Here is a 27786-nt window from a genome sequence, read left to right as displayed (position 1 = left end):
ATCTGTCTTTGGAAAATGAAACAAAGTCCTTTTTATTTATTTGTTTGTTTTTTAGGTTTCTGCAAGGCCAAATGGGGTTAAGTGGCTTGCCCAAGGCCACATAGCTAGGTAATTATTAAGTGTCTGAGACTCGATTTGAACCCAGGTACTCCTGACTCCAAGGCCAGTGCACTATGCCACCTATTCACCCCTAACAAAGTCCTTTTTGACAACAATAATATTTCAGTGATGCAGGATAGATGCAAGTCATGGAATACAAGATCATCCAAAGGGCCAGAGACAAATACATATTGGGCATGTAAATGTAAATGATATCATCAGAGAGATAAATAACCAAAAAAGGAAGTGATATGGTGGTTAAATACCAAGGAAGCCCATGGGACATGGAATGGACCCACAGTGAAGGATTAATAGAACATACACAAGAATTGCAAATTCAAAGAACAGATTGGTTACAATCCAGAGCAATGGAGGAAAGTAACCCTATCACTAAGATCACATATGCCTCAGAGGTATATTAGCATTATTCAAAAAATATATAAAAAGCTAGGCAGTGGCTAAGAAAACAACAATATTGTTGTTTGTCCTTCATTCTCGAAGAAGACTGGGTCATAACTGAATGAAGCCTCCCTCATGGTTTCAAGTCTTCTTTTTTCCCAAAGCCAAGTCAGCAAGAGTTGCAAAGTTTCCACTTCCCCAAGATTAAGTGGTAACAAATATTATACAGCACTGTGCTGACTGACCCTCCCCCCCCATATATGGCAGGATACAGAATTATCTCTCTGATTGAGTAGAACAAATTGTCTCTCTTTAATAAGGTAAAACTTAATCTGAATAATTATGCAAATTGACACAAATTGGACTTGAAAATGCTTTGCAACAATTGGCTAGAAAAAATTGTGAGCCCAGTTATCTAGCCAATAAGGTCAAGAGGTTGGGACTAGGGACAAGGACAAAAGGGGCTTGCATGCCTCAGCACTTTGCACTCCTCTCAGAGCTGTAACTCATGTTACCAAGGTTGTTCTCCAGAAGAGCAAACTCCTTTCTGTTCTCCAGGCTGGGTCTTCAGATGTTTAAGGAGAACCAAAGCTGTAACACCACACATCAGGAAGGTATGACATGCAAGTGGACTGGATTTAAGTGAAGGCATGCTGTACAAAGTCATCAGTCTCACTTTCTCCTCCAGAGCCATCTAGATGCAGCAGCTAGATATGGATCAGGGCAACTGGAGATGGCTCTGGATCCAGTGGGAGACCTTTAGGTCTTTAACAGGTCTCAGTTTGACTGAGGCAATGCCCATCCAGGGATTAAAGCTAGGTTAAGAAAGAGAAGAGGCACTTTTATCTAGATCAAAAAAAAAAAAAATCAACAAACAACAAGCTGGAGGCAGCAGAATGAGGCTGCAGACACAGCCTCAGTAACTTTCACCTCCCATCCTGGGAGTGGGCAGACAACAAGAGGAACACTGAAGGACCCTCTGCTCTTGCTGGACAACAGTTCCAATTGAACTGACCAGAAACAGTCCCAAGCTGCAGCTGTGGGCCAGATGGAGGAAGCCATGTGTGTGTGTATATGCAGTTTCACAGGAAGGAGAACCTGCTGTCTGTGTACTGTGGCAGAGTCCCTGCTTTGGGTTCCAGGAAAGCAAGGAGAACTGAAGTTTGCAGACCTGGGAAAGGCCACAGGGAGCAAGAACATTTGAGTGACAAGTGGCTAGTAGGGCCCCTAACTATGAGTCTGGGGTGAAGAGGAGTACCTAAGGATTTGTTCCAGGAGAGTTTTCAGTAAATTACAGTAAGAATCATGTGAGGCTTGGAGTACCATTTCCCACAACTGAAGATTGCAACAATAAGCTACTAAAAATAAAACAAAATAAAAATGAGTAAGCAAAGGAAAAAGAATGAACCTTAGGCAACTACTATGGGGATAGAGAAGATATGGGTTCATTTTCAGAGGAAGGTAGTGACATTAAAAATATTATAAAAACTGTTAAACAAGCCCAAAATGAGTTCTTGGAATAAATAACTTGACAATTTAAGGATTTCAAAACTCAAATAAGAGAAGTTAAGGAAAAATTAAGAAAAGAAGAACAATCCAAAAAAATTAAAAACTGAGAGAAAAATCAACCAATTGGAAAAAAGATGCAAAAATTTAAGGAAAGGGGCAGCTAGGTGGTGCAGTGGATAGAGCACCAGCCCTGGAGTCAGAAGTACCTGAGTTCAAATCTGACATCAGACACTTAGTAATTACCTAGCTGTGTGGCCTTGGGCAAGCCACTTAACCCCATTTGCCTTGCAAAAAATACTAAAAAAAAAAAAAAAAATGTAAGGAAAAAATAACTCCTTGAAAGCTAATGATGTTAAAAGACATCAAGAAGGGGTGGCTAGGTGGCACAATGGAAAGAGTACCAGCCCTGGAATCAGGAGGGCCTGAGTTCAAATCTGGCCTCAGACACTTAATAATTACCTAGCTGTGTGGCCTTGGGCAAGCCACTTAACCCCCTTTGCCTTGCAAAAACTTAAAAAAGACATCAATAAATAATAGAACAAAATCAAAAGAATGAAAAAAATAGAAGAGAATGTGAAACATCTAATTGGAAAAACTGATCTGGGGAAATAGATCAAGGAAAGACAATAAAAGAATTATTGGAAAAGTTACAAAAAAAATCAAAAGTCTTAATATAATATTAATATTACATATTAATTAATTAATATTACAATTAAGGAAAATGACTTTACAGGAATAACAGTCAAATTTCAAAGCTTCCTGGAAAAAGAAGAAAATTCTACAAGCAACAGAGGAAAAAAATGTAAATGCCAAGGACCTACAATCAGGATCACATAACACCAAGTAACTTCTGCACAATAAAACACTATATAAGGGTTAAGGTTGCAACCAAAAATAAATTATCCAGCAAAGTTGAATATGATCCTGAATGAGAAAAAAAATGAACATATAATATAAACTGAAAGACTTTCAAGTATTTGTAAAAAAAAAAAAAGACTAGTACTTAATGGAAAATAAAACATTTAAGATCCAGAAGAAATATAAGGTAAACATTAAAGATTAATTATGGGGGCGGCTAGGTGGCGCAGTGGATAAAACACCGGCCCTGGAGTCAGGAGTACCTGGGTTCAAATCCGGTCTCAGACATTTAATAATTACCTAGCCATGTGGCATTGGGCAAGCCACTTAACCCCATTGCCTTGCAAAAACCTAAAAAAAAAAAAAGATTAATTATGAGACTCAATAAGACAAACTGTTTACTTCTTATAAATGAAAATGTTAAAAGTACAACACAGTCATATAGTAGCTTGAAAGAAAGACTTCAGTTTAACTGAATATGGTGGCTGATTCTAAAAATAAAACTGGCTAAGAAAAGGTAAAAAGGAACAAATATCTCATGCAAATGAGGCATGGAAAGAAGAAGTCATACATAAGAAGCAAGTGGGGGTGGAAAAAAACATACATCCAGAAGAGCATAAAAGTCGTCTAAATTTATAAAGAAATAAGAGGGTAAGAATATAGGATAGGAGAGGGAATTTTAAAAGGATGTGAAGAATAAGAATTAGGAGTAGGGGAGAGGATCAGGAAGGGACTTAGGGCAAAGTAGAGGTTAGAAGTAAATCCAGGAGAAACATAAGGTAATGATGAGATCATGAAAAAGGGTAAAAATCGCACTTGTTCAAAAATATTCATAGCAGCTCTGTTTGAAGTGGCAAAGAATTGGAAATTGAGGGGATGCCCATCAATAGGGGAATAGCTGAACAAATCGTGCTGCGTGTGTGTGTGTGTGTGTGTGTGTGTGTGTGTGTGTGTGATGGAACACTATTGTTCTATAAGAAATCATGAGGGATGAGATTTCAGAAAAATCCTGAAAAAACTTGCATGAATTGATAATGAATGAGATGAGTAGAACCAGAAAAACAATATACACACTAACAAGACAGGTTGATGATCCACTATAATGGATATGTTCATTCCATCAGGGCAATAATCAGGGACAATTTTAGAGGATTTGTGATGGAGAATACCATCTGTATCCAGAGAAGGAACAGTGGAGTTTAAATGAAAACCAAAGCTTATTAGCTTCAATTTTTTTAAGTTGTCCTATATATTATGCAATATTGCTATCTCTAATGTTTTCTTCTTTCTGGATCTGAATCTTCTCACATAGCATGTTCAATTTCGACCTATGTTGCTCATGGATGCAAATATAAAACCTATCTCAGATTGCCTTCTGTTGAGGGGAAGGCAGAAAAATTGCAAAACCGAAAACTTTGCCCAAAAAAAGATTGGTAGAAACAAAATATTTAATTTTAAAAATTCACATGAAGTAAAACATTAAAAGACTCAATTATGAGACTCAATAAGGCAAATTGTTTACTTCTTATAAATAAAAAATATTATAAATACTCAAGATTGTCATCATTACTTGGATAATTTGAAAGATAGTGAGTAAAATATTTCTGACAAAGGACTCATTTCTAAAATGTAGAGAAACTGAGTCATATTTTTTAAAAAAAGCCATTCCCCAGGTGACAAACGATCAAAGGATATGCAAAGGCAATTTACAGATGAGGAGATCAAAGTAACCCATAGTCATATGAAAAATTGCTCTAAATACTTATTGGAGAAATGCAAATTAAAGCTTCTCTGAGGTACCACCTCACACCTCTCAGACTGGCCAATATGACCAGAAAGGATAATGATCATTGTTGGAAGGGTTGTGGGAAATCTGGGATACTATTACATTGTTGGTGGATCTGTGAACTTATCCAACTTTTCTGGAGAGCAATTTGGAATTATGCCCAAAGGGCAACAAAAATGTGCATACCCTTTGGTCCAGCAATATCACTACTGGGTCTACACCCTGAAAAGATGATGAAAAAGGGTAAAAGCATCACTTGTACAAAAATATTCATAGCAGCACTGTTTGTGGTGGCAAAGAATTGGAAATCAAGTAAATGTCCTTCAATTGGGGAGTGGCTTAGCAAACTGTGCTATATGTATGACATGGAACACTATTGTTCTATTAGAAACCAGGAGGGATGAGAATTCAGGGAAGCCTGGAGGGATTTGCATGAACTGATACTGGGTGAGATGAGCAGAACCAGAAAAACCACTGTACACCCTAACAGCAACATGGGGGTGATAATCAACCTTGATGGACTTGCTTATTTCATCAGTGCAACAATCAGGGACAATTTGGGGCTGTCTGTGATGGAGAATACCATCTGTATCCCTATAAAGAACCATGGAGTTTGAACAAAGTACAAGGACTATTCCATTTAATTTAGAGAAAAAAAAACCTGCTATCTTATTATCTGATCTTATTATCTCTTACACTTTATGTTTCTTCCTCAAGGATATGATTTCTCTCTCATCACACTCAATTCTGGATCAATGTACAACATGGAAACAATGTAAAGACTGACAAATTGCTTTCTGTGTGGGGTGGGAGAGGGAAGTAAGATTGGAAGAAAAATTGTAAAACTCAAAATAAATAAAATCTTTAATTAAAATTTACAAGAAAAATAATAAAAATGAGTGATATACAAAGAGTTAAAATAAAGGTCTACATTAGAATGTTATTGTTTCATATGATATTAAAAAAAAGGAATAGCAAGCATGATCTCAAAGTGAAAACTAAAATAAATTTAGTTAAAAGAAATCAAGAGGGGAGACTATACTATGAGTCACCAATATTATTCAATACGGTTTCAAAAATGCTAGCAGTAGGGGAGGCTATGTGGCGCAGTGTACAGAGCACTGGCCCTGGAGTCAGGAGTACCTGAGTTCAAATCCAGCCTCAGACACTTAATAATTACCTAGCTGTGTGGCCTTGGGCAAGCCACTTAACCCCATTTGCCTTGCAAAAACCTAAAAAAAAAAAAAAAAAAATGCTGGCATTAAGCAAAAAGAAGAGAAATTGAAGGAATCAGCATAGGAAATGAGGTACTAAACTATCTCTTTTTGTAGACAATATAATGATATATATGGAAAAACCTAAAGATACAACTAAAAAGTTAGCTAAAAACAAATAATTTTAGCAAATGAGAAGAATATAAGATAAATCAATATAAATTGTCAGTATTTTTATATATCACCAAGAAAACTGCAAAATGAGATAGTAAGAGAAATAACTGTAGACAGTATAACATACTTGAAAGTATACCTGCCAAAAGAAACCTCAGAATTTTATGAACATACAAATAATTGGAGGAAATCACAATTGTTCATGGATAGACAAAATCAACATAATAAAAATGAAGATTTTACCAAATTTATTCAATGCCATCCCAATTAAATAACTAAAACAATTTTTCTGAGTAAGAAAAAATAATACAAAATTTATCTGGAAGAACAAAAGGTCAAGAATTTCAAAGATAATAATGAAAAATATGCAAAGGAAAGAAGGTTCAGTGGTACCAGATCTTAAATCTTATTATTTTAATCCATCTGATACTAGCTAAGAAACAGAAAGGTTAACAGTGAATCAGAGTAGACATACAATACATAGTAATAAAGGATTAGAGTAATCCTGTATATGACAAAGGTAAAGATTTAAAGTTGGAGGATAAGAATACTTTATTTGGTATTTTGGTAAAAACTTGTTGGGAAAGCTGTCTGGCAGAAATTGGACACAGGCCAATATCTGATGCCATTTAACAATATAAGATCAAAATGGATATATGACCTAGAAATAGAGGAAGATATCACAAGAAAATTAGAAAAATATAGAACATATTACCTATCGAACTTCTGAAAAGACAAAAGATTTATGAATAACCAGGAAATAGAAAGCAGTGGAAATTTCAATTTTATTAAATTAAAATGACTGATTTATTATTATCAATTGTTTATTATTATTTATTATAATTAGTTACTTGTTTATTATTAAATTAAAAAGGTTTTGTACAAAAAAATATAGCAAAGATTAGAAAGAAAGCAGATAACTGGGGGAAATTTTTCATAGTCTCAAATTTATAAGAATTGGGGGGGGGGGGTCAGCTAGGTGGCTCAGTGGATAGAACACCAGTCCTGTAGTCAAGAGGACCTGAGTTCAAATCCAGTCTCAGACACTTATTACCTAACTGTGTGACCTTGGGTAAGTAACTTTTAACCTCACTGCCTAGCAAAAAAAAAAAAAAAAAGAATGGGAGGGACAGAGTCAGGATGGCAGAGTAAAGGGAGGGACTCCTGCATACCACTCCAAAATACCTGTAAATAAGGACTCTAAAGAAATTCCAACACGAAAGAACCCACAAAAAGACTGAGTAAAAGAATTTTCCAGTCCAAGACAACTTGGAAGAGCCAGGAAAGGATCTGGTGCACCACGATTAGAAAGGGCCCACCCAGGAACAGAACAAGAGGTACCTGGGTCCTTGGGGGCTCACTGAAGCATAGAGTGAGTGGACAGGAAGGGCACTATGAGGGATTTAATGATGTTTAACTGCTTATATTCCTGCAGGGGAAGATGATCTTGATAATAGGCATATGAACCTTCTCATTTATTAGAGCAGTTAGAAGGAGCATATATAGATAGACAAGGCACAGGGAAGTTGAATTTGAAGACATAATATATTAAAAAGATGGAAATAATGAGGGAGAAAAGAATACTGGGAGAAGGGAAAGGAGAGGTAGAACAGGGTAAGTTATTTCACATAAAAGAGGTAAGAAAGGGACGGCTAGGTGGTGCAGTGGATAGAGTACCAGCTCTAGAGTCAGGAGTACCCAAGTTCAAATTCAGCCTCAGACACTTAATAACTACCTAGCTTGTGTGGCATTGGGTAAGCCACTTAACACTTAACCCATTGCCTTGCAAAAAAAACCTTTAAAAAAAGAGGCAAGAAAAAGCTTTTGCAAGTAGAGTGGAAGAGTGGAAGTCCAACCTGGAGGAAGAAAAGAGTGGTGAGAGGGAGTTAGTGAGCCTTACTCTCATTGGAAGAGACTCAGAGAGAAAATAACATACACATTCAACTGGATATAGTAATCTAACTTATCCTTAAAGAAAAAGGAGAGGAAAGGGATGGGAAAAAAGGGATGGGGGGGGGAAAGGGGGTATAGGTGACAGAAAAGAAGGAAGATTGTGGGAGAGGGTAGGCAGATACAACACACTTTTGATGAGGGACAGGGTGAAAGAGGAAAGGGAACAGAATAGAATAAATGAGGGTGGGGGAGAACAGAATGCAGAGAAATACAGCTAGCAATAGCAACTATGGAAAAAAAATATTGAAGCAATTTCTCTTATGGGCTTATGATAGAGAATGTTATCCATCCCGAGTTGATAGTGTCTGAATACAGACTGAAACACTTTTTTTTCTGACTGTATTTTTCTTGGGATTTCTTTCTTTGTGTGTATATAGGGAGGGGGGGAGGAGTATGTTTACTTTTACAACATGACTATTGCAGTAATGTTTTTCATGACCACATTTTTAACCTATACCAAGTAGCTTGCTTTCTCAATGGGGTGAGTGGGCTGGGAAAGGAGAAAATGAATTTGGAAGACAAGGTTTTGGAAATTAATGTTGAAACTTGTTTTTATATGTAGCTGGGAGGAAAAAAATTTAAAAATAAAAAATATTTTAAAAATTTTAATAACACAAGTTATTTTGGGGGTGGCTAGGTAGCGCAATGGATAGATAGAGCACTGGCCCTGGAGTCAGGAGTACCTGAGTTCAAATCCGACCTCAGACACCTAATAATTATCCAGATATGTGGTCTTGGGCAAGCCACTTAACCCTATTTGCCTGGCAAAACAAACAAAAAAAAGAATATAAGTCATTTCTCCAATTGATAAATGGTCAAAGGATATGAAGCAGTAGTTTTTTAATGAAAAAAACAAAACTATATATAGTCATGTTAAAGAATGCTTGAGATCAGCTTATTTAAAATGACTGAAGTCCTTCAATTGAAGAATGGCTAAACAAGTTGTCATATATGATTGTGATGGAATACTCCTGTGCTATAAGAAATAATGAGCTGGTAGATTTTTAGAAGAAAAAAAACACAGAAAGACTTAGATGAAATAATGAAAAATGAAATGAGCAATACCAAAAGAATGTTGTACACAGTAACAGAAATACTGTACTAAGGACAACTCTGAATGACTAATTCATTTTGAATAACATAATAAAGACCCAAACCAACTACAAAGTAACTATGACGGAAGATGCTGATAAAGTATCTATAGCATGATTTTACATATGTGTGCATTTGTATTTAACTGTAGCATTCTCCAGAGCAGGGTGGGGAGGAGGAAAAAAAATTAAAAGTACACGAAAGAGAACAAAAGAAAACTGAGGGGGGGCAGCTAGGTGGTGCAGTGGATAGATAGAGCAATGGCCCTGGAGTCAGGAGTACCTGAGTTCAAATCCAGCCTCAGACACTTAATAATTACCTAGCTATGTGGCCTTGGGTAAGCCACTTAACCCCATTGGCTTGCAAAAAACTACAAAACAAACAGAAACTGAGAATGAAGCACAGAAAATCAGGTTAGCTTTAAAAACAATGTGTAGTAAACAATGGGAAGTAGAAATTCATGGTTTTTATATTGAATCTTCTATAATCTGCTGTGTAGATTTAAGTTCAAAAAAAAAATAGGTCCTACAAGTCTAAATTCACCTCTTTTCATTACTGAAATGAGATCAAAGTAACATTATAGTCATCACATTAGAGGTTTTGGCAAAGCAAAATCTCTCATGCTAAGTAATCCAGAGTTGTCACATCAACCTGGAGGAATATCTTCAGTGAAATGTCCCAAGGATCTATGTTTAATCCAATGTTATTTAACTAAATTACTGATTTTAAAATGCTGGAGGTATAGATGAACATGTTTGCCAAATTTGTAGATAATATAAATTTAGGAAGGGATAGCTATTATTTTGGATTTGGGGGACCCAGAAAGAAAATGACAAGCTAAAATACTGGATTAAATCTATGAGTGAAAATTTAAAGGAATAAATATAATGTCTTATTCTTTCAGTTTAAAAAATCAACTTCACAGATTAACAAACTACATATATATATATAGAGAGAGAAAGAGAGAGCTTGTAATGATCTACAAAAAAATTTATGAATTTTCATGGATCACAGTCAAAAAAATGTGATTTAATATTGGGGAAAAAAAGCTAAAGTAACCTTATTATTAAAGATTGTAGAAGGAATATTCTTGTTAGATGACATGTTAGAAAGGCTGCCAGATGTAAAATCAAGAAAATTCATCTCCATGAGTTCAAATCTGTGTTCAGACTTACTAACTGGATGACCCTAGGCAAGTCACTTAACCCTGTTTGCCTTAGTTTCCTCATCTGTAAAATGAGTTGGAGATGGAAATAGCAAACTAATTCAGGATCTTTACTAAGAAAACCCCAAGTTGGGTCTTGAAGAGATGGACACAACTAATAAATTAAACAACAACCCATTAGAATGTAACCTTTAAGGAGCAGCTTATATGGCTCAATGGTTAAAGCACTGGGCTTGAAATCAGGAAAACCTGAGTTCAAATATAGCCTCACACACTAAATAAATGTCTGATCCTAAACAAGGCACTTATCCCCTATCTGCCTTAATCCAATGAAGAAGGAATCAGCAAACCACTTCAATATATTTACCATGTGGACCATACTATCCATAACATTTTATTGGCAAACATATTAGGAAAGAGTCTGAATAAGGACCAGTTAAGAGATTATTCCAATAATCGAGGAGAGGGGTAATAAGAATCTGAAACACAGTGAGTATACTGGAAATAAGAGAGAAGAAATTGTTTTGAAAGTCAATGACCAGAAATAAGGTTCCACTGTCAGAGAGGGAAAATTAAAATAAAAAAACAAAAGAATTAAGTAGGATTATTAATTTAGCTGGGTTGGGATGTCAGTGGAGTATATACAGACAGAGCTAACCAGCAAATAGCTACCAATAAGGAACCAGAACTCAAATTTTCATTTGTATATCTTAACCCTCCAATTACAAAGTTGCTCATTGAGAACAGGCATCTACTTCCTCTTATATTCCTCATAGCAATTAAAATGACTTTCACCAAGGACATATAAAGTAAAATGAAGATATGCAGGAGAAAAAAAAAAGATAGATGCATAGAAGTAGAAAATGGAATTGAGGCATTATAAAAAACTAACTATAAAAGGAAATAGAGCATTATAAAAATTTCATCAAACTTAAAAATTTTTTTCAGAGACCACAATTATATAACAAATTCTACCAGTATGTTTCATAATGACTAACAATGGCATTGTTTAAAATATAAGCAAATTCAGAGGTATTATAAACACTCTTTGCCCTCTCTAGCCTAAACTGACTCCAGACTAGAGAAATCAGGATATATAACTAGACCCCAACATTGCACTGCCTACAAATTACTATGGTAATGCACATAAACACACTATAATACAATGAAAATTTGTAGTTGGAGATTACTAAGGTTCATTATTCATAATGTACACATATATACACACATCAAATACTCATATGAATAAAAGAGAAACTCATTCTCTCATAAATTTCCAACAAGACACAAAGTAATGGCTTTGATGACAAAATCAGATCTCAAGAAAACAAAAAAAAAACTATATGCAGATAAATGAAGAGTAGTGAAAACCCAACAACATTAAATCCTAACATGCAAAAGAGACAGCCATTTATTTTAAGTAGGAAGTTTTTCCACCTACTCACATCATGTTTTTCCAGGCTCTATCACAGTAACATGACCATGAAAAAAAGAATGGGAAGCAACTGACTACCCAAGATTCACTATAAATCTATACTTACTGAAGATAGGATTGCCAGTTGACTTTGTTGGCCCGAACTTCTGCAGCCTTTGCAGCAATGATGTTTGTTGGGACAGCATTATCCACAGCACCTCGGATATCCATTTTGGTCATCTAAATTTATATCTTGAATTTTCTCAACAGATCTTCAAAAATTGAGTTAGGTCTTCAACAATCATTAAGTCATGTGCAAAGAATAAAGAGACCAAAAATAAAGATACATTATTCTTCCTAAATTGTAATTACTTAAAAGATATAAAACTCCCCCAAGGTCTGAATGTAATGTAAAATGGGGAGTGGGGGAAGGGGGGATAGGGATTGTTGCACTGCAGGATAGGTGATTCTGTAATTGTTAAGGTTCCTTCCAGGAATAAGATCCCAGGTGTCCAACTCTGGATTGTGGCCTAAGGGTGACATTTTTATCTTGTTCTTTTATTTTTCCAAAACAGAAAACTTCAAAATATTTCCATTAATGTTAGGGTAACATCATACTAGAGAGAGATCAATTAAAATAACACATCCAAAATTCTTTGCATAAGATATAAAATGAAAAAATACTTCAAGTTTATGCAAGTAAGATTAAATTGTCTTCTAGGAGAAAGTAACTGCAGAACCTCTTAAGTGCAAGTAAAGTCATATATATCAATTTATTAATTTCATTGATTAAAATAACAAGGCAAAAAAATTTTAAAATAAAGCATAATAGTTCTAGCTAAATAATAGATGTATCAGTTATAATGAAATTTTGAGAAAGTGGAAAAATTATTTCTCCCTATAGAAATGAACTTTTCTGCTATTTCACAAATATCAATTCTCCTACAAAGCGTTGATGCAATTAGTGCCCGAGGATAAACAGTACTGAAAGTCTATTATAATCAAGGATTTCCAGGCTTAATGTATACATACGGATTATTAATCAATTGCTAATCTGTTATGTGACTACTTAGAAGTATAAAGTAAATATATCCTCACAAAAAAAAAACTCTAAGATCAACATTTTTCCCTATTTTTCAAAAGCAAAGGCCTTCGGTTTTGGAGTCACTGACAACCTGAGGGTTTGCCGTCCAGACCAGAAAGAAGAAGCAGGTGATCTCGGGCCCCACCCGGCTTCGGGGCCCAATCAGCTTTTCCTATTGTGGCCCACAGAGAAGGATGATGGCTTGACTAAAGGAAAACGCCGTCATCAGGGGGCTCCTATCACCCTAAAGCCCTCACTCTAGGGCCCAAAAGGAGAAATGGGGGGGCGGATGTGTCGCAGCCTGGGGAAATGGCCCCCTCCCCGGCGCCGAGGGGGCCCCCGGGCTGCGATCGCCCCGCGTCCAGGGCTCTACGCCGCCGTCCTTCAGGGGAGGGCAGGGGGCACAAGGAGCAGCCGGGAGGCGGGAGGGGGCCGCGGGGCGGGCCTGGAAGAGCCTCTCGCCTACGCGCACAAGAGCCGGGCCGCGGCCTCAACCCTGGGCAGGGGTCCCTGCCCCAGCCCCGGCCCCGGCATGAGCCGGGCTCTCTTACCGGTCCCGGAGGCAGAGGAGCGCGCGGGCGTGCGGCCGGCCGCGGCGGAGGCGAGGCCTTGAGTGTTTGCCCCGGGACAGGTTGGGCCGCCGGAGTCGCCAGGAGGAAACCGGCTGGCAGAGCGCGGGTCATGTGACGGCCCGCCACGTGACCAGCCCCGGACTGCGGAAGCCGAGAGGCTTCTGGGGCCCGGAGCGGCGAGGGCGGGGCGCGCCTCGCCCCAGACCAGAGCGAACCTGCGCCGCCGGCTGGGGCGGGGGGCGGGGCTCCGGCCCGGCGAAGCCCCGCCCCCTACTGCGCCGCCCCGGACACGTGGGGCGCCCCGACCGGCCTCGCCCTCCGCCCGCCCCTCTCTCTCTCTCTCTTTGGCCAATTATAATAATTCCTAAGTGATAAACTTCGTCTAGTTTACTACCGAGGGGGGTTTAAAAGGTTTCACCTAGCAGTTTGGGGGCAGAGAATGTGCCAAGGCAGACGCGTAGGTGGGCCTGCGCCTGCCAAGGTCCTGGGCTTCTTGTTGCCCTTGACCTTGAAGGGGCCGCGGGACGATCTGGCTCCATTTTGAGTTGTTCCTCCAAAGTTTCCTTCCAGCGCCGCCGCTGGGGCCGAGCCGGTGCGGGAACAAGGGCGAGGGCACGGCCGGAGGAGCTCCCGCCAGCCCCTGCCCCGCAGCGGCGCGGAGTGCCACAGACCTCCCCCACCCCCAAGTTGCAAATGCTTATTTTTTCCTAAAAAAAAAAAAAGTTCATTCTGGCTGATGCTGATGTGGGAGCATTCCAATGTGGGCTTTTTGAAGGACTAGCAAAAACCTCTAGAATACAGCCAGGTGCGCTCAAAGGAGAGAAAGTAGTAGCATCCGAAGGAGCAGGTCTTCATAGGTTTTGCCGGCTACTCTTTCTGAAACCTGATTAAATCACACGACTATTAAAAAAAATAAATTTTCTTCCTTAAGGATCTGATTTGAGATCAATGTGTAACAATGGAACCAATGTAAACACTAACAGACTGCCTTCTGTGGGGGAGGGAAGCAAGAATAGAGGAAAAACTGTAAAACTCAAAATAAACTCTTTTAAAAAAAATGAAAAAATAAAGCTTGGTAGGATTCCAGGACTAAAGGGGCATTCATAATTTCCTCTTTCTTCAGACTCTCCTATATATTAACAGATGTAGGTTATCACAACTGGAAGAAACCTTAGTTCACCCTTTTATAAGAAGCCCCTCTGCATCCCCAACAGAAAGTCAACCATCATTTGCTTAAAGACTTAGAAGACTAGCCTGCTTCCTGAGGAAACCCTTTAAACCTCTGGTTAACTCAAATTGTTAATGCAAGTTTTTCCAGAATACTGAATCTGAATCTGCTTCTCTAAAACCTCAATCCCATTGCTCCTGTTTGAACCCTCTAGGACCAGGCACAACAAATTAAATCCTTCTTCTATGTGATGATTCATCAGATTCTTAGTTATCATGACCTCTAAAATTAAATATTCCAAGTCTAAACTTTTTCCAGGATTATTATCTAGTATCACTCCCATACTAAGAAACTCCTTTTTGCCTTTAAGAGAAAATACGAATTTCTCTGTTTGACTTAAACCTTTCATAAGCTAGATCCTGCTTATCCTTTCAGGCTTATTGTATACATTACTCTTCATTCCACTAATGCATTCTTCATTCTAAAACAAACTGATCTACTTGCTTTTTCACCCATATATGACATTCCACCTCCCAACTTCTTGACTTTCTCACTCTGCCTGGTAGGATTCTTAAAAGTTCCAGTCAAGTACCACTGCCAATGAGAACAGAATTTGACTGTTCCCCCTTCTAGTTGCTAATGGCTTTCCTCTGTCAGGGAAGCCAGAAGGCAGTGATGAGGAGAGATAGATAGGTTTCCAGATGGGGTGGTGGATAGCAGGGAGAGACAGTTAGTGAAAATGACCTGAGATTGGGTGTTTTGTTCAGAGAATATCAAGACTAAGTGGATACTTAGTATGGGGAGTATGGGAAGGGGGGGTCTTGTGTGTAAGAAGACTGAAAAGGTAGGAGGGAACCAGGTAATGATAGATCTAAATGCCAAATAGAAAATTTTATATTTGATCCTGGACTTTATAGAGAATCAGTGAATAGAGGGGATAATACAAAAGCTGCTGCACTTTAGGAAGTTTAATTTGACGACAATTAAGTAAAAGATGGAGTAGAAGTGATTTGAGGCAGAGATCAACCAAAAGACCATAGCAATAATCCATATGTGAAATAAAACTAAATGCCAAAAACATCAAAACACATATGCCACATAGAAATATATCAATATATATATAGATATTCATATGTGACTTCAAAGTAATAAAGTTGGTATTGGCATTTACATCCTTCAAAGGTCTATTCTTTGATTGCTTATTCTTGTTTTGAACCCTTGAATATTTAATCTCTCTCTGCCATAAATTCATTTCATCATATCTCAGGTTTATTTAGCTAAAACCATATGGAGAATTGAAGGGACCCAAATAAACATATATATATATATATATATATAGGTTTTTGCAAGGCAATGGGGTCAAGTGGCCTGCCCAAGGCCACACAGCTAGGTAATCACTAACTGTCTGAGGCCAGATGTGAACTCAGGTACTCCTGACTCCAGGGCGGGTGCTTTATTCACTGCAACACCTAGCCACCCCTCCAAATATATTTTTAATGGATCTATGATCTTGAAGTGGGTGAAGCACCTTCCAATGCAAAATTCAACCTCATCCAAATTTTCTGAATGTGTAACTCTTTTCCAGAAATTCTGGGAGGGCATCCAACTTTCTAGAGACCCAGAAATATAAGTAAAATAAGGATTTTGCCTCTATTGTCTCCATTATCTGAATATTTAATGATAAAATATATAATGTATAAAATAGTATGTAAAATATATAAAATTATTTCATTCTGTATATGAGTGAAAAATTTAATAGCTAGTCTCTATGACTCTCAATGTCAGTCAGGGAGGGTATTAATTGATTTCTAATCTTAGAGCTTAAATTGATCCAGTCAGAGGGTGGGAGAGGGCAACAAGAACAGATACCAAGAAATGAGTCAGGTCCAGACTAGATGAGTATCCCAGCCAAAAAGCAGATAGGAATAACATCAAGAGAACCAGAGAAGCTAGCATGGTACTTTTTTTAAAAAGTCAGTTGTTGTGGCTTGCTTCCTTGGGGCCCACAGCAGCGACCTCCCTCCCAGAGGGGAGCTGAGAATAAGGAGTCAAGCCACCACTGCCTTATGCCTCCAGCTCAATTTTATTACTGCTTAGCTATTACATATATACTGTTAGGTCTTCCAGGGTAGAACAAAGAATAATGAGGTAATGGGGGGATGTAAGCGGGATGTGCGTGCAGCATCTTGCATTACAGGATAAGGAGGTACATTGGGGGGAGGTGATAAGGCACAGCTGTGTCTAGTGCCCTTGGTCAGTGGGGCGGAATGTCCAGCTCCCAAGGACTCCGGCACACCTTATCTCTCAGGGCAGCTTGCCAGCTCCTGAGATTGTCCAGGTGGCGGTTTACTTGGGAATGATTTGTGTCATGGCTGTTAGAATAGCCTGTGTACCTACAGTCAGTCGAACAATTTAAAAATACAACATACAGAAACATACAGACAGTAGCATCATGTTTGATAACCCCCAAAATCCTCAGTTATTAGATGAAGGACTCATTATTTAACAACAGCTAATTTACAGTATTCACACTGTAGACCAAGATTATTTTTTAGAGACTGAGCATTGTTTCATATAATTGTTAATAGTTTATTATTACTTCCTTTAAAAACTGCCCATTTAGGAGTAGAACCAAGAGAACATTATACGCATTTAACAACATTGTGATTTGATGAAATGCCATGGATGCAGCTCCTCTCAGCAGTTCAGAGATCTAGGAGAACCCTGGAAGACCACCCTCATCCAGAGGAAAGCAAACAAACAAAAAAATCTGAATGGATACTATGTTCACTTAAAAACAAAACTTCTCATATGTTTTTCCTTCATATCACATAGTTTTCTTTCTTTTTCCTTAGTCCTAATTCCTCATAAACAAAAAGGACTAATATGTAAACATGTTACAGGGAAGAAAATGGGAAATGAAGATGGTAGACAAATGTGTAACATAAATATACAGGTAGATGTTGAAAAGCTTTCATGATGTATAGTTATAAAAAATAAAAAATAAAAATTTAAAAAAAATAAAAAACTATTCATTTAGAACATATAAAAACTTTGTACAAATACAGAACTAAATAATTAGAAAAATATTCAATGCTCATGGATAAATCAAAGCTAATATAATAAAAATGATAATATTACCTAAATTAATTTACTTATTCACAGTATCAAACTATTCCAACTATAAAAGAATTATTTATTGAAATTATAACATAATTCATCTGGAAGAATAAAAGGTCAAGATTATTGAGAGAATCAATAAAAAATGCAAAGGAATGGGCCTAGCACTAACAAATTTCGAAGCAGTAATCATCAAAACAATTTGGGACTGGATAAAGAACAGTGGTTGACCAATGAAATAAATTAGGTACACAATACACAGAAGTAATTGAGCACAGTAACTTGGTGGTTTGATAAATCTAAAGATCCCAGTTTTAGGGTCAAGAATTGTTTGGCAAAACTCCTGAGAAAATTGCAAAGTACTCTGATGGAAGCAAGGTGTAGACCACTACCTTCACATCTTATACCAAGATTGGCTCAAAATGTGCATGGGGGGTTGGATACAAAAGATAATATAAGCAAATTAAAAAATTATGGGGGGAAAAAATCACTTGAGAAAATAGGGGAAGAGTTCATGGCCAAATGAAATAGAGAGATCCACTAGAGGTAAAATAATTTTGATTACATATAATTACAAATCTTTTGCAGAGACAAAACTAATTTAGTCAAAATTAGAAGAAAAGGAAACTCAGGGCAAAGAAGGGAAATTTGCATCAGGTTCTCTGAAAAGAGTCATTCCCCAACTGATAAATGATCAAAGAATATGAACAGGTAGTTTTCAGAGAAATAGAAAATCAAAGTTAAATGAAAAATGCCCCAAGTTGCTAATAATTAATGTTGGAAGTTGCTAATAAGAATTGTTGGAAGGGATATGGGAAAAATATGTACTGTTGAAGAGTAATGAACTGGTCCAACTATTCTGCAGACCAGTTTGGACCTATGTTTAAAGGACTATAAAACTTTGCATACCATTGAACCAATAATACCACTACAAGGTCTATACCCCAAGGGAATCAAAGAAAAAAGAAAAGAATTCATAAATAAAAAATATTTATAGTAGTTGTTTTTGTGGTGGCAAAGAATTGGAAATGGAGGGAATACCCATCAATTGAGGGCATATTTTGGTATATGAATATGTTGGAATACTATTTTGTTACAAGAAATGATGAAAAGGATGCTGCTTTCAGAAAAAATCTGGAAAGATTTAAGAAGTAATGCTAAGTTAAATGAACAGAACCAGGAGATAGTGTAGACAGTAATAGTAATGTTGTGAAGACTTGTAAAACACTTAATAAGTCTGATCAGTGAATGATCCATCACATTTCCAAAGGATTTGTGATGAAAAAATGCTATCTACCTCCAGAGAGGAAAACTGATAGATTAAGATTGAAGATTGAAGCATAGTTTTCCTTTATTTTTTTCCTCCCTTTTTTTTCTGAAACATGACTAATGCAGAAAAATTTGTTTTGCATAGTTTCATATATATAATGGGTAGAGGAAAAGAGAAAATTTTGAAATGAAAGAAAAAAGAAAGAAGAGAACTAGCTGTTCATAATGTTGACTATCTACTATAGAATGTCTCTGGGTATTATAAATTTGAATAAGTTCCTTATTTAGCTGAGAAATGAAACCTTTAACAGAGTCATTCAAGTAGGTATATGATTTAGATATTAAAAAGTTACATCATAAATAAATTAGAGGAACAAGGAAGAAATTAGCTTTCAATTATATAAAAGAGAAGAGTTTATAACCTACAAGGGATAAAGAAGATCACACAAGATAAACTGGACAATTTTGGCTATATAAAATTTAAATTTTTGAATAAAGAAACCTAATATAGAAAAATTGGAAGAGAAAACTAGAGGGGAAATCTATGCAGGTATCTCTGCTCTAGATAATTAGTAATAAGAGAAATGCAAGTAATGTCTCAGTTGTCTTTATCAGACTGTTGAAGAAGAAAATGAAAAATGTTGGAGAAGCTGTGGAAAAACAGGTAAACTAGTGTACTGTTGGTGAACTATGTCTGAACCAATTCTAAGTGAGCCTGTATACTTATAGTCATTATCCTTAGGATTGCCTCCTAAAGATAACTAGTGGATAGAAGCATGGGTCTGGAGTTAGGAAGACTTTAGTTCAAATCTGGCCTCAGACATTCACTAGTTGTATGTGGAAGTAAATCACGTACTCTAACAATCCACTGATGAAGGAAATGGCAACTTACTGAAGTATCTTTGCCAAGAAAACCCTATGATGGGATCACAAAGAGTTGAACATGACTGTACAAGCAGTAATGAAAGTGAGCCCTCTTGGTGGAGTTGTAAACTGATTCAATCAAACTGTAGAGCAATTTGGAATTTTGCTCAAAAGGTTATAAAACTTTACAAATTCTTTGATCCAGCAATACCATTACTAGGAACGTATCCCAAAGAGATCTTAGAAATGGGGGAAAAGATGCACATGTTCAAAAATATTCATGGCAGTTATTTTTATGATGGCAAAGAATTGGATGTTAAACGGGATGTTTATCAATTGGGAAATGGCTGAACAAATTGTGGTATATGAGTATAATGGAATATTATTGTTCTATAAGAAATGATAAGCAGGTAGATTTCAGAAAAACCTGGAAGTATTTACATGAATTGAGGCAGAATGAAATGAGTAGATCAAACAGAACATTATATATAATAACAGCAACATTTTATAATGCTAGACTATTGATAGAATTAGCTCTTCTCAAGCAATAGTGATCAAAGACAATTCTAAAGACTTGTGATAGAAAATGTCATCCCAATAGCCAGAGAAAGAACATACAAGAATGAATGTTGAAAACTATCTTTACTTATAATTGGAAAATTTAATTAAAATTAAATTAAAAAAAAAGTCAGGAGACCTGCTCATTCTTTATCCCTAACCCCTTGCTTCCTAGTTAAGATATTTCCTAGGCAAGGTGATTCCAGAATCTAGCCTCCTAGCCAGAGGAGGGAGATTTTTTTCACCAACCTCAAGGGATGCTTAGTGAATAACCCCAAATTCAGGAGTCTAGAGATCTACCAATTTATAGGGACAAAGGGAATTTCTGAGCATTGTTCCCCTGGGAGGGAAAAAAAAGTGTCACGACATGCTAGAGTAGCTAATAATATTAAATTCATGACATGAAGCAGAAGATTTATAATTTATTCCTGAGTATACCTGAATTACTTCGATGGCCTAAGACTGTTGAGAAGATTACTTGTCCTGCAGCTCCAAAACTTTTGCCATGTATTGGAAAACCCAAAGCACAGAGTGGTGTTCTGATTCTTAGAGAGGAATGGGGGGGGGTGAATGGCACAAGATCCTGTAAGGAAAACATTTTTCAGAATCTCAAGGTTTCCCCTGGTAACCCCAAGCTCATCTCACTTCCAAACAGAGTTCAAACCCTGGACTGATACTAACTTAAAAGAATTTGAAGAGTAGAAAAGTAGGACACATTGAAGAGGGAGGAAAATTGTGTGGATTGTTTAATTAGCTCCTGTGAATCTTTTACATTCTATGAATTTTCTGTGAGGCAAAATAAAAGCTGCCTATGTATGTCCATTGTAAACTTAATTGTTTATTTTAAACTTGGCAGATCTATGTGAAAGGAATTTTTTCCCATCTCATTGCTTTTTCATTTTAAATAAATCTTTTAAATCAGTTTAACTGGTATGACCCCAACCCCCAGTATGAAAAGTGTATGAAGGTTAATAAACCCAAGCACTGGGCATTCAGCCTCTTTCTGGATTGGTACAAACCTAATTCCTCAATCTTTATTCAGTAATTTAGAAAATACTTCTCTTTACTGGTTCTACAGCTAAAAGGACAGTCTTCCACTGATGAAATTAGAGTTCTTTGTCTAAACTCTATATTTTACACCCTCCTCTCTACTATGTGCTGTCCTCTGAAACTGTTCCTGCTAATAATTGTTCTCTTCTTCCATTTGTGAATAGTAATAAACTTTGTCAAAAGTTGTTTCTGAATGCTGTTGTTACTCTCCATCTAGACACCCCTGTACTATAATTTCAATATGATTTGCAAAACTCCAGGCAAATATGATTCCAAATTAGGTTCTTCAGATTAAATCCTCTGGACAGCATAATTCTTACCAGTGCTTTCCACATTCCTTCTAGCTATATTACCTCCATAATAGATATTATTTATTAATCTCCATAAAAGATATCACTTTTTTATAAGTCTCAAGGGGTTCATATTCCATACATGTGCCCCCTAGAAAGAGAAGAAACATCTCTATTATCAGACCAACAAATAACTTTTTTAGTATTGCTCAAAGAGTCACCTTTTCTTTTCTTTCTCTGACATTCACTGATGATCATGTGGATCCATTGTTATAGTACAAGAAGTTACTTTCTTCTAAAAATGATCCCTCACTATCCTCTACAGAAAGATCCTCATATAACTTAGAATTAAATAAATGTTCAATGTCTTTTTTCACTTCCTGCTCAGTGTTACAACTTGTGGCATTCCAAAATCTTGATGCAATTTAGAATTCTTTTTTTAACCTATTCACATACTTTTTCTTCTGTTTTTTTAAACATCTTTTCCATTCTTTCAAGAAACACTGTATTCTCCCCAATTACTTAGAGAATCAAGATGTATTCCTTTCACTGCCTCCTCTAGGAAAGAAGGCAATTTGTGTGTTGTATACAACATCACATATCCAGTCTGTGGATGGCCAGGGTACCATACTGATGCTCTCTCTTGTCACAGGTTAGAGGACAGTTTGGTCCAGTTAACATTGTTCAATTATTTTCAGTCGCGTCTGACTCTTTGTGATCTCATTTTCGGTTTTCTTGGCAAAGACACTGGAGTGGTTTACCTATTCCTTTTCCAGCTCATTTTATAGCTATGGAAACTGGAATAAGACAGAAGATTTAGCCTTTTCTCCTCTCCAATCAAAGGTTCTCTTCAGACTGTAATAGTCTTGGAAGACTTCCTGATCCTAATGAGATATCTATAAGTAGTTTCCTCTTCATTTACAATAATGATCCCATTGTCTTAGACTAAGTGTCCATCTGTAATTTGTGGACATGTCCTCAGAACTCATTTCCTCAGTTCTTTATCACTCTTGTCTTCCTGGTCAACCAATGAAAAAGCATCTAAGTCCTGTCCAAAAATCCAACTAACTGCTCTCTAGTCAGCAAACACATGCTATCTCTGCAGGGCCACAACCATTCTCTAGGACTATTTAGTAGTTTATTCAATATTCCAAATAACTGCTATGTGCTAACTCTACACAAGTCTACTCTTGTGTTTTCTCTAGATTCCAAAGACTCAGATTAAAGTTCTTTACAGCAAGTTGAACCATAAGAATATTGCTTGCTCTTTTCTAAATGCTTCAGGCGGAAGTCATTTTTAAGTAGTAAGCCTTTCAACTGATACCTGAATTAAATGAACAGGTTGTGACTATTCAAATTGTCACCATATTCCAAAATTGAAAGGCACAAGTTAATGAGCAATTGTGTATCTTTTTCACATATCAGCCAATGTAGAGTAAAAACCTGTTTACATTTCCTAAGCAGAGGTAATTAAACTCACATCAAGCAAGAGACTGCCAAACTCCCCAGTTCAGTCTAAAGCAGGCTAAAATGTAATTAGGAAATGTTAAAAATAAATAAAAATACGATACAATAAAGATGTTAATTTGTCGGTTTCTAAATCAATATAAAGTCCAAAGGGATCCCATTTCTATTTGAGTTTGACACCACTGCACTGAAGCATTTGTTAACTACTGAACACTTCACTTTCTGTAGTGAGCAGAAATGTGTTCTGCCAACCTTTTCCCCCCTCCTCTAGGAAAGGAGATCAATTGATACTTAGCATTTAACATGTATATGTGTTATTTGATAATGCTAGAAATATAAACATTACATATTCTGCAAGTCACTCAAAATTTCCATTGAATTTCCTTCCTAGAAGATACATCCTTTGACTTTTGGGGGGGAATTTTTTCCTAAACCTCCTGAGTAATTCCTGTGACTAACTGCCTATTTTGTTACATCTATTGACTCTGCTGGAGGCTCCCTCACTGAGGATTTCTAAAGTAAGTTTAATTTATGATAAATCTTGCATTTTGCTGAGATAAGACTACCTTATCTATTCTATCTAATCAATAACCTTTAACTGATAATTACAACATTCCTGATTAACAAATGCAAACATCAAGCCTAAGAAAAATACAAAGCCAATTCTTTAGATCATTTTCATTCACCTGGTATTTTTGCCCTGTGATTTCCAAATATCTCTTTATACTGGCCTTACCACATTGGATTCTTTGATATTGATCAGAGAAAAAAAATATAAATGGAGATAAATGATATAGCTATGTTTTTATCTAGGGAAAGAAATACCTTCAGAGTTAAGAGTAGTAACTGGTGTTAAAGTGTTCATTTAAAAAAAATAAAAATAAAAATAAAATAAAGTGTTCATTTAGATGTAGCAAGTGTTGGAAACTGCTACAAAATTAGTCTTACCTTAAGGAGCAAGGGTAACTAGCCAAGAGTGTTTAAAGTCCTTGTCTTAAGTGAGCAACCAAGTATTTAAGAACCAATGGAATTATTGAAATTTATTGAAATAATGAAGAAAAAAAATATATATATATATGATACATATATATATATATATATATATATAAAACCCTGGAAAAGAAAACAAACCCTCTAGTAGCAGATATCTTTCCAAAGTAAAGAATCTTCTTGTCCTTTGAGCAAGGAAAGTGCAATGAAGATGTTTTGCCTGTCAAAGAATAAGAGTCAGATATGCAGAATAACAAGAAAAAAAGAACAGTAGAGTGCTCCCTTAGATAGAGAACATTCCTCTGAAGTATTAGAGAAAAAGATTTGGGATCATTATTCCTAAATCTGGAGTTTAAAGAGACCCAACAAAACTGAAACAAACAAAACTGTCCAAGTTTGATATCCAGAAGCTAATCTGGACTAGATTCAGTAAAAAGAAATTAATCTTCTGATATTACATCAACAGAATCATGATACTCTGCAAGAGTAATATTTCCTCCAAGGAAAAAAAACCTTGAAGTTTTCCCCTTTAGTAGCAAAACCTCTACAAAGACTAAAGGAGTTTTGTCTCAATGATTGGGGGGGGAGGGGGGAAGAGACAAGTGGGGGAAGGGTAATTGCTTTTCTTGCTCAAAAAGACAAGGGAATTCTTTGCTAAGATGTCTGCTTGCTACAGGTTTGTTTTCTTTTTCAAGGGTTCTATTTGTTTTATCCAATATTTCAGTAAAACCCACTTCCTCCTTCACTCATTATTGTGAGCTATATATTTTTCAAAGAGTATAGCTAATCCTGTCTTAGACATAGTTTGTCCCATCTTTCCTGCATAAAGAAAAATCAAGAACTTTTCCAAAGTATAGTCAGTTTCTTATTGATCCTTAATGTTGAGACTCAGAAACAAAAGTTACATAAGACTCACAGGTACTTTTTTAAAAGACTATAAAAGAATGTTCAATTCTATTTGTCTTAGGTATTCTCTTATATTTGTTGTGATTTTCTTTTGTTTTGTTTTGGTTTGGTTTTTTTAGGTTTTTACATGGCAATGAGGTTAAATGGCTTGCTCAAGACCACACAGCTAGGTAATTATTAAGTGTCTGAGGTCACATTTGAACTCAAGTACTCCTGACTCCAGGGCCAGTGCTCTATCTGCTGTGCCACCTAGCCGCCCCATATTTGTTGTTTTTGTTGTTAAGATACTCTTAGGAGACATCCTGTGAGCTGTGTTCTAAACTTGGCATAGCAACAATCCTTTGATTGCAGCTGCAATTCACTGTGCAGTCATTTGTATAAGTATTTTTTTTTAGTTTTTTTGCAAGACAGTGGGGTTAATTTACTTGCCCAAGATCACACAAAGTTAGGTAATTATGTGTCTGAGACCAGATTTAAACTCAGGTCCTCCTGATTCCAGGGCTGGTGTTCTATCCACTGCACCACCTAGCTGCCCCATTCGTATAAGTATTGAGATCTCTCCACGCTGCTGTAGGTTCCCCAGTATGTGACTAGATCCCTCCTTGCTTGGAAACTATTTCCCTCACTTAAGTTTCTATTTCATTCCTGACTTTTCTCTTTTTAGCCTGCTTTGTTCAGCTGTGATCATCCACAGGTTAGAGGCCAGTTTGGTCCAGTTGACATTGTTCAGTCATTTTCAGTTGTCTGACTACAGATTATAATTTTTTTTAAGGGAATGGATCATGCTTTATGTTATTCTGAATCCCTCCTAATACCTAATGCCTCTAATAGCTATTTGTCAAATTTTGAGAAGCAGGAAGATTCACTGAGTCTCTGAAATAGACTGACTAATATTACCCAAGTCACTTGGTAAAGTAATAAGAGAACTTGCACTGAATTCAGAAGACTTGTTTTTCAATTCCTAGCTCTGCTTGTGACACCTTAGACCAAGCACTTCATCTTCCTTTGCTTCAGTTTCCTCACCTGTAAAATGAAGTTGGGTAATTGCCTCTGAGGTTCCCTCTACTTCTAGGTCTTTGAGGTTATGACTCTCTAAACTGATGTCCCTGAACTGTTGCTCTCTCTACTCAACATAGTCTGTTTTTAAGGTCCTATAAATCTGATAACAAAAAGGTATAGATTGATTCCTAGATTACTACAATTTTCTGATTTTTATCCTTGCCTCTAATATAGTACATCCTATACACTTTATCCTCTTGCAGTCATTCTATTATTTTACACAATTTAGGATTAATCTTCCTAAGTGACATATTTCCTTCATTGCTGTTTGCTTAAAAGCCTAGAATTATTCTATTTATAATATAAAATTTGAAGTCCTTGTTGCCATTGTTCAATAGTTTAGTCATGTGCAAAACTTCATGACACCCATGGACCATACTATGCCAAACCCTTTATTCTCCACTAACTCTCAAAGTATGTCTAAGTTCAGGTTGTTTCCATGGCACTAGCTATTCATCTCATCCTCTGATGTTCCCTTTTCCTTTTACCTTTGATCTTTCCCAACATCAGGGTCATTTCCATTGGGTTCTGTCTTCTCATTATTTGTCCAAAGAATTTAAGCCTAACTTCAGTATTTGACTTTCTAGTGAATAGCCTGAATTGCTTTAAGTATTGAATGATGTGATCTCATTGCTGTCCAGTAGACTCCCAAAAGTCTTTTCCAGCACCACAGTTCAACAGTATTAATATCACATGCTCTCTCAGCTTTCCTAATAGTCCAGCTCTGCCAGTCATACATTGTTATTGGAAAAACTTTGCCTGATATGTAAAGGCCTCCAAAATCTGTTCCCAACCTAGTTTTACAATGTCATCTCTAACTGTTCTCTGGCATGAATCTTCTATTTAACAATGTGTCTAAATACTTACAATTCCTTGAACCCACAGTGCTCTTTTCCATCTCCATGACTTTGGTCAAAATACTTTACTGCCTTCTTTTTGTCTACTCAAATCTTATTTAAATATCTTTCCAGTCTCAACTCAAGTTCTTTTTCCTTTTTTAGGATTCCAGAAAACCACTATGCTTTGGGTAATCTCTCTGGGATTCCTACTGCTCATTTGTAGGAGTCTACCTTACATCCCACCTACACCCCATCTATATCTAAAGCATTCTATAAGCACTGTTTATAAAGCACTATTAAACAATCCCCAAAGGATCTCTGCCTGTGACATCAAAGTTGGAAAACCAATCAGAGGAGCTCAGCAAGATTCCAAGTCTTCCTCTATAACTCTATGGAGCCGTCACCAGAATGAATGGAATCTCCTTATTTGAAGTTGCTTGGTGGCATTCCTTCCTTGGTGCTGATGCTGAAGTGGCAGTAGAGTCTCTGATATCTTCCTTAACTGTATCATTCCTTTTGACAGCTCAGCTGCCTCTAGCATCTCCTTAAGGTTTTCCTTATGTGAGTTAAAACATAAGATGATGAAATACAGCATGTCAGAGTGTATCCAGAACTGTATCAGAATCAGGAAGATACATGTTCTAATTCCACCTCAGAGTGCCTTGAGACCCTGGAAAACTCATTGAACCTTTAAGGACCTCAGATACCATTATAAGGTTGTAAGTGCTAAACACATTGGAATCTCTCCTGGTACAGAGTTACAGTTCCCGATGTCAAAAAAAAATCCAGATCCAATTAAAAACATTTTTTAAATAAAATGTTTTATAATAGAGTAAGTGTTTTAAAGAGTTACTGATCCACTTGACTTTTTTAAGTCTTTAAGTCAT

At 36.7% G+C, this 27786-nt stretch overlaps 1 protein-coding gene across 4 annotated transcripts in view; it reads right to left on the bottom strand.

Moving 5' to 3' along the window:
• The window catches only part of ATP6V1H (ATPase H+ transporting V1 subunit H), a 132942-nt gene extending 105793 nt beyond the window's left edge, over positions 1–27149 (bottom strand). For 3 of the 4 annotated variants that reach the window (XR_012471945.1, XM_074203693.1, XM_074203695.1), the window contains exons 1-2: positions 13299–13467; positions 11791–11955 (exon numbers count right to left, since the gene is read on the bottom strand). Coding sequence is in view for 3 of the 4 variants with exons in the window: in XM_074203693.1 (XP_074059794.1) it covers positions 11791–11903 (113 nt within the window). In the remaining variant the exon portion in view is untranslated. Of the gene's footprint in view, positions 1–11790; positions 11956–13298; positions 13468–26927 lie in introns of those variants that run through there. The other variant, XM_074203694.1, reaches the window with a different exon arrangement.
• Between the last annotated feature and the right edge of the window lie 637 nt (positions 27150–27786).

This window comes from Macrotis lagotis, chromosome X, assembly GCF_037893015.1.
Source record: "Macrotis lagotis isolate mMagLag1 chromosome X, bilby.v1.9.chrom.fasta, whole genome shotgun sequence".
NCBI classification, from domain to species: Eukaryota; Metazoa; Chordata; class Mammalia; order Peramelemorphia; family Peramelidae; genus Macrotis; species Macrotis lagotis.
Note: the sequence above shows the minus strand (reverse complement) of the source record. Positions and strands in the feature narration are given on the sequence as shown.